Below are 13,296 nucleotides of genomic sequence, written 5' to 3' on the forward strand. Positions count from 1 at the left end.
CAAGGGGGCTGGAACGATAGTACAGCTGATAGGGCATTTGCCTTGCATGCAGCCGGCTTGGGTTCAATTCCCAGCATCCCAGCTGGTTCCCCAAGGATCGCCAAGAATAATTCCTGAGTGCATGAGTCAGGAGTAACCCCCGTGCATAGCCAAGTATGACCCAAAAAGAATAAAGGAAAAAACAAAAAACACCAAAACCAAGAACCAGAAACAAAACCACCAAAACACACACACACACACGAACCAGAACTTTTGAGCCACACTCCTTGCATGTTGAGGGATGCTCTACATGGTCCCATTCCTTACAGGAGGGCTGTGGTAGCTCAAAGGGCACTAAGTCAGGAACAAGAATGAACATGAATCCCAGAACTTTAAGTTACTCTTATCTATTTTCTCACGGGCGTCACTGTCCACATACCAGGTTTCTTAAAACTCCACAACTGTAAAACCGGCAATAACCCATTTCTTTCTCTCCAAAGTACCTTAAATTATAAGTGAATCATCTTTCTACTGAAACACTGATAACACTTTTTTCCTCTTTCTTTTTGGGTCACACCTGGCAATGCACAGGGGTTACTCCTGGCTCTGCACTCAGGAGTTACTCCTGGCAGTGCTCAGGGGACCATATGGGATGCTGGGAATCGAACCCAGGTCGGCCGTGTGCAAGGCAAACGCTCTACCCACTGTGCTATCTCTCCAGCCCTGATAACACTTTTAAGCTATCGCTGGTTTCAATATATAGCAACATGGGAGGGGGGTAAAAAGCCATCCGGCTGCTGTTAGCCCTCCAAAACAGGCTTCTCTCTGGCAAAATGCCTTCTGACCCTGTTGGTCTCTGGGTCAGAACCTGGCACCAAGGACGGAGGCACTCATCACACCACAGCCCATACCAGGAAGCTTTCCCCACCACTTCTGCTCCTGTCTAGAGCCAAATGTTTCAGCTTTTCAAGGGCAAGTAGTCCCAGGGCCCCGCCCTGTGGAAAAAATTCCTAAGAGGTGGGATTCATGTCTGAACTTTACAGACCATGAGTCTCAGGCCCTGCCTTAATGTCAACAAAATCTATGCTCTAAGCTCGGAAGATCAGGGCTAATACCCAGTGCCACATGCCTGCAGTTACCTCCCCAATAACCCCAAGTCAGGAGTAGCCCCTGATCAAGACAAGCCGTGGACCCCAAACAAGAAAGATAGGAAGAAGGAGGGCTAGAGAGATATTACAGTGCGTAAGACTTAAACACAGCCAAGCCAGGTTTGATCCCAGTATCCTATGTGGCACCGCCTAGAGTAACTCCTTAGTACAGAGTTAGGAATAATCCCTAAGCACTGCCAGGTGAGGCCACAAAAAGCAAAAAGATAGGAAGAAGAGAAGGGAAGGAAAGAGAAGACAAGACAAAGTTTGTCAGATTAGGGAGAAAGGAAATGACTGATCTGACACCCAATTATTTTCTGGGGGAATGTATGAAGTGGGCTTTTTGGGACACACATGTGTAGTTAAGGGATTACTCCTGGCTCTGTGCTCAGAGGACAGTGTTGGGGCCAGAACCAGGGTTGGTCAAATGCAAGGCAAGTGTTTTTTATTTTGTTTCTGGGCCACACCTGGCAGTGCTCAGTGGCACACATAGGATGCTGGGGAATAAAAACCAGGGTCTGCCACATGCAAAAGAAATGCCTGGTAATACTGCTCTGGCCCAAGGCAAGCATCTTAACCCCTGCATTACTCTCCAACCACTATGTTGTGACTTACTTATCAACATGTCTTGGTCTCTATGAGAACAGAGGAAAAAGTCACCATCCAGGGGCTATGACAGATACAGCATTTGCCTGGAACGGGGCCAACCCATTCAATCCCCAGCACCCCATAGCGCCCGCCCCCCCCACCAAGCCTACCAGGAGTGACCTCGAATGTAGAGCCAGGAGTAAGCCCTGAGCACCACCAGGTGTGGACAACCCCCACCACCACTTAAAAAAAAAAGTCGCCGTCCAAAGCATCTCTTGCCAGGATCCAGCCCAGGGTCAGACCCCTTATGAAAACATTGTAAGTGCTGACAGTGAGTGAAGGAGTAGAAGCACCCAAGGAGGTATATATTTGTGCCAAGTGTCAGGAAACATTCCTTAGCCCCCACCCTGCAGTGCTCAGGGGCTACTCCAGCTCAGTGCTTAGGGAAGGAATGTCACTCTTGGCCGTGCTCAGGGTAGCATGCAAAGCCAGTAATCTAACCCAGGACTCCTGCTGCAAAGCACGTGCTAAGCCCTTTGAACAATCTCTCCCTAGCATAGTATCCAGAGGTTTCTTCTGAGGGCTTATTACGCACAACTCCGGGGCAGCAGGGCAAAAGACGGAAAAGGCAGGCTGGTATTTTACCCACGAAAGCGGGGGTCCCTTATTTTACAGGAGGAATAAAGGAAAGGAGCAAATGTTGACTAGAGCATAGTCCGGCATACACATAGGAAGGACTAGCAGGTATGTGAGCACCTGCCCTCTTGGTACAAAGGTCCTGGCAGAACCCGAACCCGGACTCCGACCCGGACGCAGGAACCTATGAAAACAAATGTTCCCCTTACCCTACACACCTACCTCCTATCTTCTCGGTGTTCGAAGTACCCCCGTCCCCGGTTGTCTTCGTAAGGCCTCTTGCGACTCTGGAACTGCTGTCTGTCTGGCTTAAGTTGAGATGCCTCGGGTGGAAGGAAGCCAGTGGGTACTTCTTGCTTCACCTCTGTCTTCACTTCTGTCCAGACAAACCCGGATGGTCAAGATACCTGGAAAATCCTCACCTGTCCTTTTTCTGGTCTCCTTCGCCTCAGGTGATGCCGGAGGACCCAGACTACAGCGGGGAAGAGCAGGCCCAGGCGGCCGGCTGGGGTCAATGAAAGCCCGCTGAGGGAGTCAAGAAGACCAGACTGAGACCATGGCCGGCAGGGAGGGAGGCTGGGGCTGGTGCTCCAGGTTCATCAGCCATGAGAGCTAAGGAGGTGACAGGCGCCAGTCAGGTAACTGCAGGCTTCATGGAGAGGGAGAAGGGCTTTAGCACCAAACAATGACAAACTCTCTATGGCAGCATTTCTCAGCACCATATAGCCCTTTGTGGACTCCCATAATATTCCAAGGGGGTCATGGTAAAACCACAAATGGGGTCAGAGCACAAGACTAAGATGGAACGGCAGTCCCCTACAAAGGTTGGCAGTGACCTTGGCCTCTACCAAGTAGGAAGAAGCCTGAGAAGACTTTCATCATCTTTTTGAACACTGAGATTCATTATGCTACTTCATCCTAAAAAACCTCTTCAGGGCCAGAACAATAATACAGCAGGGAGGCGGGGGGGCATTTGCCTTGCACACGGCTGACCCACTTGATCCCAGGCAGCCCATTTGGTCCACTGGGCCAGCCAGCAGTGATTCTTGATCACTGAACCAGGAGTGACCAAAAAGGAAAAAAATCAAACCAAAAACCAAAAACAAAACAAAACAAAACAAAAACCCCAAAAAACCCAAAACAAAACAAAAAAAAAACAAAAAACAAACAACAACAACAAACCCTTCCCCTCAATTCTTACAAAGTTCTTCAATCTGGCCAGGGGGTGGGGATAAAAGTCAATTCAACAGAGTATTACAGTCCTAGAGTTAATTTCATGGCTTGAATAGCTTGACCAAGACTTCAAACCCATCCAGGGTGAGCCTGCTTAGCAGCCCACAGGTGACATGGCCTCAGTAAGTCACACCTCAAATAAACAGCATGAGAGAATGTGCTATCAACCACAGGGAATCCCTCTCTCAGGAAAACCCAGGAATCTGCATGGAATCATGAGCAAGCCTTATTTCTCCTCCAGCACCTGTGCCTTAAGCACAAGGTCGCTTATAGGTAGGTCACCCATAACCTGTCCATTTTGGTACTCAACCTAGGAGGATCTGTGATCACTCCCTGGCCTCAGCATGTAGGCAAATGTCTAAGAAGTCTCTCGGTTCTCCGGGACAGGGCTGATGCTCCCATCTAAAGAATTTCCAAGAAAGGGCTGGAGAGAGAGTTCAGGGAAAGGCACTTGCCTTGCACACATCATGGAGTCAATCCCTGGCACTGCATACAGTCCCTTGAGTACCACCAGGAGTGATGCCTGAGCAAAGAGTCAGTCAAGCCCTGAGCACAGCTGGTTGTGGCCCCCAAACAGACCAAAAGCAAAACCCAACCCCCCAAATAACCCAAAACAACAAAGAATCTCCTTTTGGGTGTGGCCCCCAAACAAAGCCCAAAACAAAATAATCCAAACCAAAGAAATCCCCATGGCTCCCAGCATAGAAGCCCTGATAAATGCTGGTAGTGGCACAGAAAATATCTCCTTGGACCAAAGGATGGCACAAGTCCCACAGAACCTGACACAAATCTACAGTTTAACCTATATTCATTAAAGTCCTGGGTGACCCACAAGCAATGCCTGGGGATGTCACTATGTGGGTGAACCAGAATAAATGGGATTTAGTGAAAGATAGAAGCACAGGGCTGGTGTCCAGTCCTGGCTCCTGGGGGTGTGCAGACCCCACTTTCTAACAGGATTATAAATGGTCAGGAATGCTGCTGGGGAGCCACCAGTTCCCCAGTGCCTGACCACCATTATGCCATCAGACACGCCGAAACATCTGTTTTCCAAACTACCAGGAAGGAACTCTGTTCCTTTCATATTTGCATGTTTAGGAAAGACATGATGAGCCCCCCCCAATGAGCCTTTCACACTCAAATGAGCAGCGATGCTTCGAGGAATGGTATGGCACTTTCCATAAGCGCTCGAGCAAGGAAGCTTTCCTGAGACGTCCCTCATAACACTTCCAGACACTTTAGAACATGGGAAAGATAGAACTGGAATTAAATGATCCTTTCCCCAAAACCCACTGTCACTGTCCTCCCGTTTTTTCATTGATTTGCTCAAGCAGGCCCGGTAATGTCTCACAATGGAGATTGTGAGACTTGTTACTGTGTTTGGCATATTGAATACGTCACGGGTAGCTTGCCAGGCTTTGCCGTGCGGGCGAGATACTCTCGGTAGGTTGCTGGGCTCTCCGAGAGAGTTGGAGGAATTGAACCCTGGTCAGCCCGGTCAGCCGAGTGCAAGGCAAACGCCCTACCCGAAGATTCTAAATACTGCTCAAGTACTGGCTTCTAGGAGTACAGTCCCTAAGGTGCTGGGAATAACATCTGAAAAAACAGGGAGTGTTTTCAGATGTTAGTCCATCTGACATCCTCCCCCCGCTACCCCCACACACGGGAGAACCCTCAAAACATTTTTGACAGGTGACAGAGCCCAAATATGGAACAATGCCAAGGAAGAAGGGACCCTGACAGGGGGTCAGTGCTGTGGAGGTGCTCCTACCTGGGCGATAGGCCTGTGGTGGCTCCATTTCCAGTGGTCTTCTCTCATAGCTGGACTCGTTCTCTTGCTTGATGACCTGGCTCTCATAGAACTGATTCTGCCTGGGAATATTGTCCATGACATCTTAAAACAGAAAACGGCCAGTCAGAAAGGTGCTTCCTGAAGTGGCTATCTGTTAACACCACACACTCGGGGACATTGAGTCTGCTAGGCTAGAAGGTCTGGCCGTACCTTCACAGGGACACCTACCTGGCTGGGTGTGACCATGTTCTTTGGGCCCCTTACAAGGCTGGGGATCTAAAGGATCCAAAGAATGGTGGCCAATGAAGGGAGGAGACGGGCTGAGAAAAGGTGCCCCTTAGAGCTTCTCCCTCCACAGCAAGTTCAGACACCCGAAACTCCATGAAGCACAATGAAACCAACAGATGGGCCGTCCTCTGCCCTCTGACCCTTAAGTTGGGGAGCTGCCATCTGGGCATCACATTAAAAATGGTTTAGAGCACAAACCAGACCACACTTTAGGAGCTAGCTACAAAGATAAGGGGCAACCATCTCACCTAAAAGGGAAATGGGGGAGGAGGGAAAGGAACTGGTAAGGAAACAGCACTCATGATAAGTGTCCATCAGGCCCTTTAGGGAGAAGCTCTGAGATATCCGGAGTCGGGGTGGGAGGGTTGCAGGAAGGGGTCTTGCGGGAAAAGGAGAGCTCAGCAGAGAAGTCCAAAGAATAACAACCATTTTTCTTTATCACGGGGAGATCTCTTCACAGGGCTACCGTGGGTGGAGCCCCGAAGGCGGGGAACTGCTGTGGATCAAACCCAGGGACCCTGTGGTAGCCAGATGTGAGTTCCGGCCCTTTGATTACCTCCCTGACTTCCATTAACTATTCATATAGCGCAAACACATCATATCCGAACACAAAGGAGACTACGCAAGTCCCCACCAAGGCCTTCTGTTGAGTGAGACAGATATACACTACAAAACTATTGAATCACAGGAAACAAATTGATTGTGTTACATGCTACCAAGCTAAGACAGAACCAAAGAGGTAAGTGACAACTCAGGGATGAACAGGGAGAAACCAGTAATACATGCACAAGCTCAGAGGTGGGACCAAACCCAAAGAACCCAACCAGAAACTCCATCAAGAACTTTGCAACCAACCCAGCAAGAAGTCTGAACATCTGGGATGAGTAATAGCAACCAGGTTCTTCATCCCAGGGGCAAGCTCTGCTAGGGGCCTCCAGGGCCCTACTAAGGGCTGTGCCAGGTCCAGTGAGGTAGAAGCACAGGGAAGGAAACACTATGCTGTCACTTGCTAACTGACTGATCCTTTCTCAGAGGACAAACACATCTGAGCCCAAACCAGGTGTAGTCCAAAGGGAGGAAAATCACAGATCACATGAATTTCTACAGGTCTGTTTACAAGGGTTGAAGAAGGGCTGGAGAGGGGCAAGGAAGAGGCTCCAGGAATATCGTAGGGGGAAGGGGAGAGAAGAACCACCGGAACCCAAGGGGCAGGGGGGACTTCCAAACCATTCACCATTCTGTTCCTTCTAGGCTGCCAGCACCAGGCCACTCTATCACAAAGCCTCACGCCTCCTGTCCTGAGATGCTCTGCTATGCCCAGGCCAACAGCCTTATCCAAGGATGCTAGATGACTGTGGTGTCCTTTGCTACACTCCCCTCTTAGTCACAGAAAGGCCCGAGCTAGAGCAGTACTAAAGCACTGGTGATGTGATTCCTCAAGACCCTTGGAGGATCTGATTCTGATTCCTATTCTACGCACAAGGAAACCAGGGCCCACCGGCGTGAGGCCACTTGGCCCTCTCACGTCAGCTCGGACAACCGATCTGAGACCTGGAGTGTGGGTCTGTTCTCTGAAGCCTCAAACTACCTTTCCATACGCCCGGCCTATGCACACCAGGCCCTGCGTCCTTCCCGAGCGGGTCTCTGCAACCAGGAAGTCCTTTTCCCAGTAGCCTGGTCTCTGAGCACCCCAGGTCACACTCCACCACACCCGCGCCCCTTATCCCCCCATTCCAGAAGACACTATCTCATGAACACGTATCCAGGATTGAGCCCTAGTACTGCCAACTCCCTGATACCCCCTTTCTCTCACCATGCACCCTCTTCTCAGAAAGAAACACCAACGCTGGACGCTAGAGTCCCCCCTACTCCCGCCTAAATGTTTCTCCCTGACCTCCAATCCTCAGCTCTGCCAGGAAACCAACCTTTCTTCACCTCAGATCTCTGTCCTGGGTCTCTGAGACTTTCCCCAACCTCCTTGACTCCCTGCTACCCGCTGGGTAATGCAGATGTGACCTGCCACCCATAGCTCACTGCACCCCACCACCCCAAGTCCCAGGGCACACACATAATTGCTCTGGGCACCCAGGAGTCCTCAACTGGAAACACGCTCCCCGCCCCCACCCCAGCCAACAGGTTTTCTCCTTCCCTTCCACCCACATCTCCGGACCCTCGCCACTGTCCCTCATCTGCTAGAACTACACACCCCAGCTTTAGTCGGTCCCCCACCGACTGCGGCCATTTCAGACCGGACCGACGCTAAGTCCAGTTCCCCCGGCCATGCCCCGTCCCCACCCCCGGGTTATCCGCCCCTCAGGGCCTTCACAGTCCCGGGAAGCATCCTCCTGAGAGGCATCCTCCCCGCCACGCCGCGAGCCCGCCAGCAGGTCCACCCCCAGCACGAAGCCCAGGATGCCCCCAACTCTCTGACAGAAGGGGATGCCCCCAGGACCCCAAGCTCATCCTGGAGTGCACAGCGCCCGTGCCTGGCAACCCCGACTCCACCCCGGTGACACCCCCCAAAAACCTCTCTCGGCCACAGCACTGTTGAAGACTTGGTCCCCGGCGCCCCGTCCCCCCGCCGGGAGGACACAGGCCCCCGCGCCCACCCAAAGTCCCCGAGTCCCAGCGGGCTTCCGACTCTGCGGCTCCAGAAACAGGCGTTTCCGGCCCCCTCTCTGCGCCGACTCTCGGTCGCCCCCAGCCCAGCCCCCGCCGCCGCCCCCGCCCCGCGCACTCTCACAATGTCCGTCCGGCCCCGAGTAGCCGCCAGGCTCCGAGCGCGGCTGCAGCCCGGGCGGCGGTGGCTGCGCGGTCCCGTCCAGCTCGGAGCCCCCCTCGGTCTCGACCTCCTCGTCGTCGTCGTGCCCGGGTCGCCCCGGATCGTCGTCGGCCTCGGGTTCCCGTTCGTCGTCGGGCTCCTCGGCCTCTAGCGCCGCCCGCAGCCGCTCAGCTAGCTCGGCCTTGAGGCCGCGAGTGTCCAGGCCGCGGCGCTGCAGCTCCTCGCGAAGTTCGTTCACCTTCAGACGGCGCACATCCATGGCCCGGGCCCCCGGGGTGGCCCCCGAGCCCGGCCCGGCCTCCCAGGGCTCTGTCCCTCTTAAACCTTTCCTGTCAGGAGGCGACTGGGGAAGTGGGGGGTGGGGGGGGTGTGGGGGGGCACTCCAAAAGCGGTGGCGGCTCAAAATGGCCGCCACCGCCGCCTCCTCCTCCTCCTCCTCTGGAGCCCCATACGATGCAACACCAACGCCAATTGGTTACTGCGTGAGGGCAACGGGCGCGGGCCCGGAGGCCCAGCCAATCACGGCATCGCTTTCAAAAGAACTGCAGTGGAAGGGCTCAGAAGCTACCAGAGAGGAAGCGTTAGCCTGCGTCGGTGCCGCGGCCCAAGCGGAGGGCGGGAAAAGGCGGGAGGCGGGGCTCGCGTTGATTGGGTGACAGTCCCGCGTGTCTTTCCTGCACGAACCTGTCATTAAACGAAGGTCTCTGTAACCTATGTCCCGATTGGTCCAGATCTCCCGCCCCGACCAGGAATCTGAGCGGGCAAAACCCACTAGAACCAATCAGAGGGAGGGTCGGCAGAAACCCCGCCTTCCACCTTTGCCTTTAAGAAACCGGAAAGAGATGAGTTCGCCAAGCGCCCGCCCCCTGCCGTTAGGGCGGTTTCAAAACAATCTGTTCGCCAATCGCCGGATTCGTCTTAGCTCGTCCCCCGCAGGTAGAACGACGGGTCGCTTTAGGAAAAACGAACCAGATTGGCCATCCTTCTTGAGCGGTCTGCCTCCCAAATGTCGCCTGCGGAGGGAGGTGGATGAAATCCAGTCGAGAATGTATTCTTCACCTGGGAGAAACTCGGGGCGGAGGGCGGGGGGTGGGGGTGGGGGAGAGGCTTGATGAAAAGAGCCCTGAAGGTTTGAAAAATCCGGGCTGGATTAACAACGGGGTAAAAAATCGCACTGCCTCCCCTTTGATAGGTGATCGCGTAGGGCGCCTCTCTGCGCGATCACAGCTACGCCGCGGCCTTTCTCTAAGGCTGGTACCTAGCGTGGAAATGGATGTTCTGCAGGCAACCACAAAGCCTCCGCCTCCAAGAAGATTCCCATCCCCCACCCCGCCCCACCCCCCCTCCGAAGTTGGCGAGCCCTTCTTCCCGCAAACCCCCCCCCCCCCCCAAAACCGGCAATTTGTCGTCTTAGGGCTGACGAGCGCAAACACACAAGTCCGGTCCCTAAGCTTCACGGCTAGTCAATGCAAACGCCACCGCGCTATTCTAACGCTTTCCACCACCTGTCGCCTCCAACTCAAAAGACAGCAAACGTGAATAAAAACCCCACGACCGAGATACCCAATGCAAACGTCCGCTGAGCCCCTGAGCCATACCTGAAGCCCCACGGAAGCCCGACACAATCTACCCAGACAAAGGCGCACACGCGATGGATAAGCAAATGGCCGTGAATCACGTCAAGTGCATCTGTTCAATGGGGATCATGCACCCGGTTACTGTGCGCACAGGCAGGCGGCACCGAAGCATAAAGACACAACGGGCCAGTCCCACTAGCAGCGTCCACGACAGCATCCTAGACACACAGCACCCACTCAGAAGCGGGACAGACACTCACGTGGGCCCGGAGGTTCCAGTGCAGACACCCCGCCCCTCGCCCACATCCGACTTCCTCTCTCCTCCCAGCCGTCCACGACGATTTGTTCTTTTAAAAAAAAAAAAAAAAGTTTGTGGCCCGGATTGAACTGTCCACGGTTCTCCGCAACCGCCAGCGGGGGGCGTCCGGGCGCTGCCTGCCGAGGGCTCCTCCGTGCGTTGCGGGACGCGCCCGGGGATTTGTGCCCCGAGGCCTGGTGCTGCCCAATCCCGGGGCGCAGCATGGCCCCCGGGCAAGAGAGCCGCTGGGCACCTGCGCGGACCGAGACGTTCTGCGCCCGTGTGTCCACGCGAGACTACGCGCTTGGGTCTCTGAGTTAGCATCAGCCGCCGAGCATCTGTGTAGCTGGACTCGCGCGTTGCATCAGCCTTTCTCTCCTTTCTCCCCAGTCCATCCTATTAATTTGTTTTTGTTTTTGTGTTGCGGTCACACCTGGCGTTGCTCATGGCTTACTCCTGGTTCTGCGGCTCAGGAGTCATTCCTGGAAGACCAGGGGGACCATATGCGGTGCTGGGGGATGGAACCCAGATTTATCACGAGCAAGGCAAGCCCAGGGAACTGTCGATCTGTCCCAGCCCTTGCTATTTCTGGTTTCTCCCCACTAGACATCTAGCTAACTGTGCATTCATGTTGGCAAAATGTATTTGCCTCTGGGATTTGTATGTACTCCCTGTATCCATTAGTTCCTGGGATGCCTGAGAATGACCACAGGTCAGTTATTTGGGAATGTGGTGTCTCCTGTCGAGTCTCAGTATGGCTGCATCTCTTTGTCTGCTGGTCAGTGCATATGTTCATTATTCTACCCCCTGAATGAGGAGAGAACTCCTGGAGCCCATAAAATCCTTCTTTCTGATGGGGAGTCCAGAGTTCCCAAATGAGAGTTTACATAATGGCGGTGTGGAGACACAAGTATGGTAATAAAGACTTTTATATGATTTTTATATGATCTGAGCACCTCTTGGAGACCCAGGAGTCACCACTCTGTATGGAGGCATAGAAGGGACTCGTGGGGGGGACACTGCATGATCCCCTTGGTAAATGAGGGATTCCTAATATATTGCACAGGCTGGGGGGGGGTGACTCACCCCCACATGTGAGGAGAAGGAAAGTAGAGCAGGGAAACAAATGGCAGATAACAGACACATACTGTAAAGTGAGAACCACAGGGGCTTTATCTGGGAATCCTAGACTGATGAACCTTTGAAATCTAGCATTTGAATTTTCAAATTGTAGTGTCTAGTACCTGAAGACTTAGGAATGTGGATTTGTGGCTTCCTTAACTAAAATCCTAGCGAGGCAGACTGGAGCATGACCCCCAAGGAGTCAACATTAGAAATAATGAGGACGTTTACACCTAGCAAGTCACAGCTAACTATAAAATCTTGTCATTCAAATTCAGACTTTTGGGCTAGTCACAGAATCTAGAGTGCCATGGAATGTAACAGAATAAAACAACGTTAGGATCTCAAAGTTTAATTATCTAGAATCTTGCAGTTTATAGTCTAAAATATAGGGTGCGAAGACTAAGTCTTAGGCTGTAATCCCTTAAAGTATTAGACTTTAGAACCCTCATCTTAAAACTTTTAGACTTTTGATGATTCTAGAATTTAACACCTTGGGAACCAAAATCCCATAACAAGAGTTTTTAGAATCATAAATACTTAATATAATCTTAATCATAAAGAACCCATAATTGACCACCATTAGAATTTGCAAAGATAAAATTCTCCAAGCTTTATAATCTAGATTTAGACCCTTAAGAAACATAGGACATCAAATTTTAGAACATTAACCCTTAGAATGTTCAGACCCAGAACTGTAGCATTTTTAGGAATGTAGCATGTATACACCCAGGTTCAAAGACTTTAGAAAAATAATAATCTAAAATCATAGAGCTTTATCTCCTGTAACTATAAACCTCAGAACTCTAGGAATATAATTTCGTGAGGATGGGGGTGGGGTTGGGTGGTAATCAAAAATCTTAAAACCAGAAAATCTTGAGCCAGAGCATCTCAGCCTTAGAATATTAGGACTTCTGGGTCTAGAATCTTAGTACCTTAGAATAAGAGACTTTGGAATTTGGGCAGTTCCTGAGGAACCAAAGACTCCTTGAGACTTAGAACCTTTGAATGGAGATTCTTCGAACTTTAGATTCCAGAACCTTGAAATGTCCGAGTTGGAAGGACGCTGAGGTTGGTCACAGGCCAACCCTTTCTCTTATACAGGCAGACACTAAGATGTGGAAGGGAGCAGATGTGTCTGGGATGAAAGTGGCAGAGTCAGGAAGAAGAGCTGCGGGGGGAGGGGGCAGGGAAGAGGTGGATTGGGAAAGGAGCTGGGCCGGGGGAAGGCCCCTACCCCAGTGGCAGTGCCAAGCTTGGGTCTTGAGGAGTCCATGTGCAAAATGATCTCAGACCCCATCCTCCTGTTCTGGGGGTATAGGAGGGGAGTCCCTGTCAGCAGGTAGCATGGGACCAGGAGCCGTAGAAGGGCAGAGGACGTAGCGTCCAGCAGGATGGACTTCGGCCGAGGTGAAACAGTTGCAAGACTCCTTGGGGTCAGGCTGGGTGGGGGGGTCAGCGCCTCCAGCAGCCCCAAGGGGTTCTGAAGGACCTCTGCCCTCATCCATGTTGACGTAGAGGATCTCCTCGGGCTCCTGGGCAGGGGGAAGGGCCTTCAGTGTGTTCTCCAGCTCTTCCCGCAGCTCCATAAAACTTGGCCGGTCCCGGGGGTTCAGCTCCCAGCATCGAGACATCAGAGCATACCTAGGACAAGCAAAGGAAGGGGTGGGAGGCTTAGCGGGGCCTCAGAGGGGTCCTCAAAGTGCTCGTTGGAAGACTATGAGGTTCTGGGAGTATGGCAGGGAGGGAGGAGTGACTGGGAAAGGGGAATCCCTGGGGATTTGGGGTTTCCATGAGTTTCTGATAGTGAGGTGGGGAGTGGGGTCTGGGTATACACAGGAGCTGGAAAGGGT

The 13,296-nt window shown here is 52.5% G+C and overlaps 2 protein-coding genes across 7 annotated transcripts in view; both read right to left on the reverse strand.

Annotated features, from left to right (window-relative positions):
* The window catches only part of HNRNPUL1 (heterogeneous nuclear ribonucleoprotein U like 1), a 37,984-nt gene extending 27,619 nt beyond the window's left edge, over positions 1 to 10,365 (reverse strand). The window contains exons 1-3 of one of the 6 annotated variants that reach the window (XM_056136767.1): positions 10,284 to 10,365; positions 5,356 to 5,478; positions 2,574 to 2,724 (exon numbers count right to left, since the gene is read on the reverse strand). In XM_056136767.1, coding sequence (XP_055992742.1) covers positions 2,574 to 2,724; positions 5,356 to 5,478; positions 10,284 to 10,329 — 320 coding nt within the window. In that variant the 5' untranslated portion in view covers positions 10,330 to 10,365. Of the gene's footprint in view, positions 1 to 2,573; positions 2,728 to 5,355; positions 5,479 to 8,407; positions 8,808 to 10,044; positions 10,252 to 10,283 lie in introns of those variants that run through there. The other 5 variants (XM_056136765.1, XM_056136766.1, XM_056136768.1 and 2 more) reach the window with 5 other exon arrangements.
* A 965-nt stretch (positions 10,366 to 11,330) lies between these two features.
* The window catches only part of AXL (AXL receptor tyrosine kinase), a 28,032-nt gene continuing 26,066 nt past the window's right edge, over positions 11,331 to 13,296 (reverse strand). The window contains exon 20 of the mRNA XM_056136763.1: positions 11,331 to 13,087. Within this exon, the coding sequence (XP_055992738.1) occupies positions 12,733 to 13,087 (355 nt within the window). The 3' untranslated portion in view covers positions 11,331 to 12,732. The remainder of the gene's footprint in view (positions 13,088 to 13,296) is intronic.

This window comes from Sorex fumeus, unplaced genomic scaffold, assembly GCF_029834395.1.
Source record: "Sorex fumeus unplaced genomic scaffold, SorFum_2.1 ptg000122l, whole genome shotgun sequence".
Lineage (NCBI taxonomy): Eukaryota > Metazoa > Chordata > Mammalia > Eulipotyphla > Soricidae > Sorex > Sorex fumeus.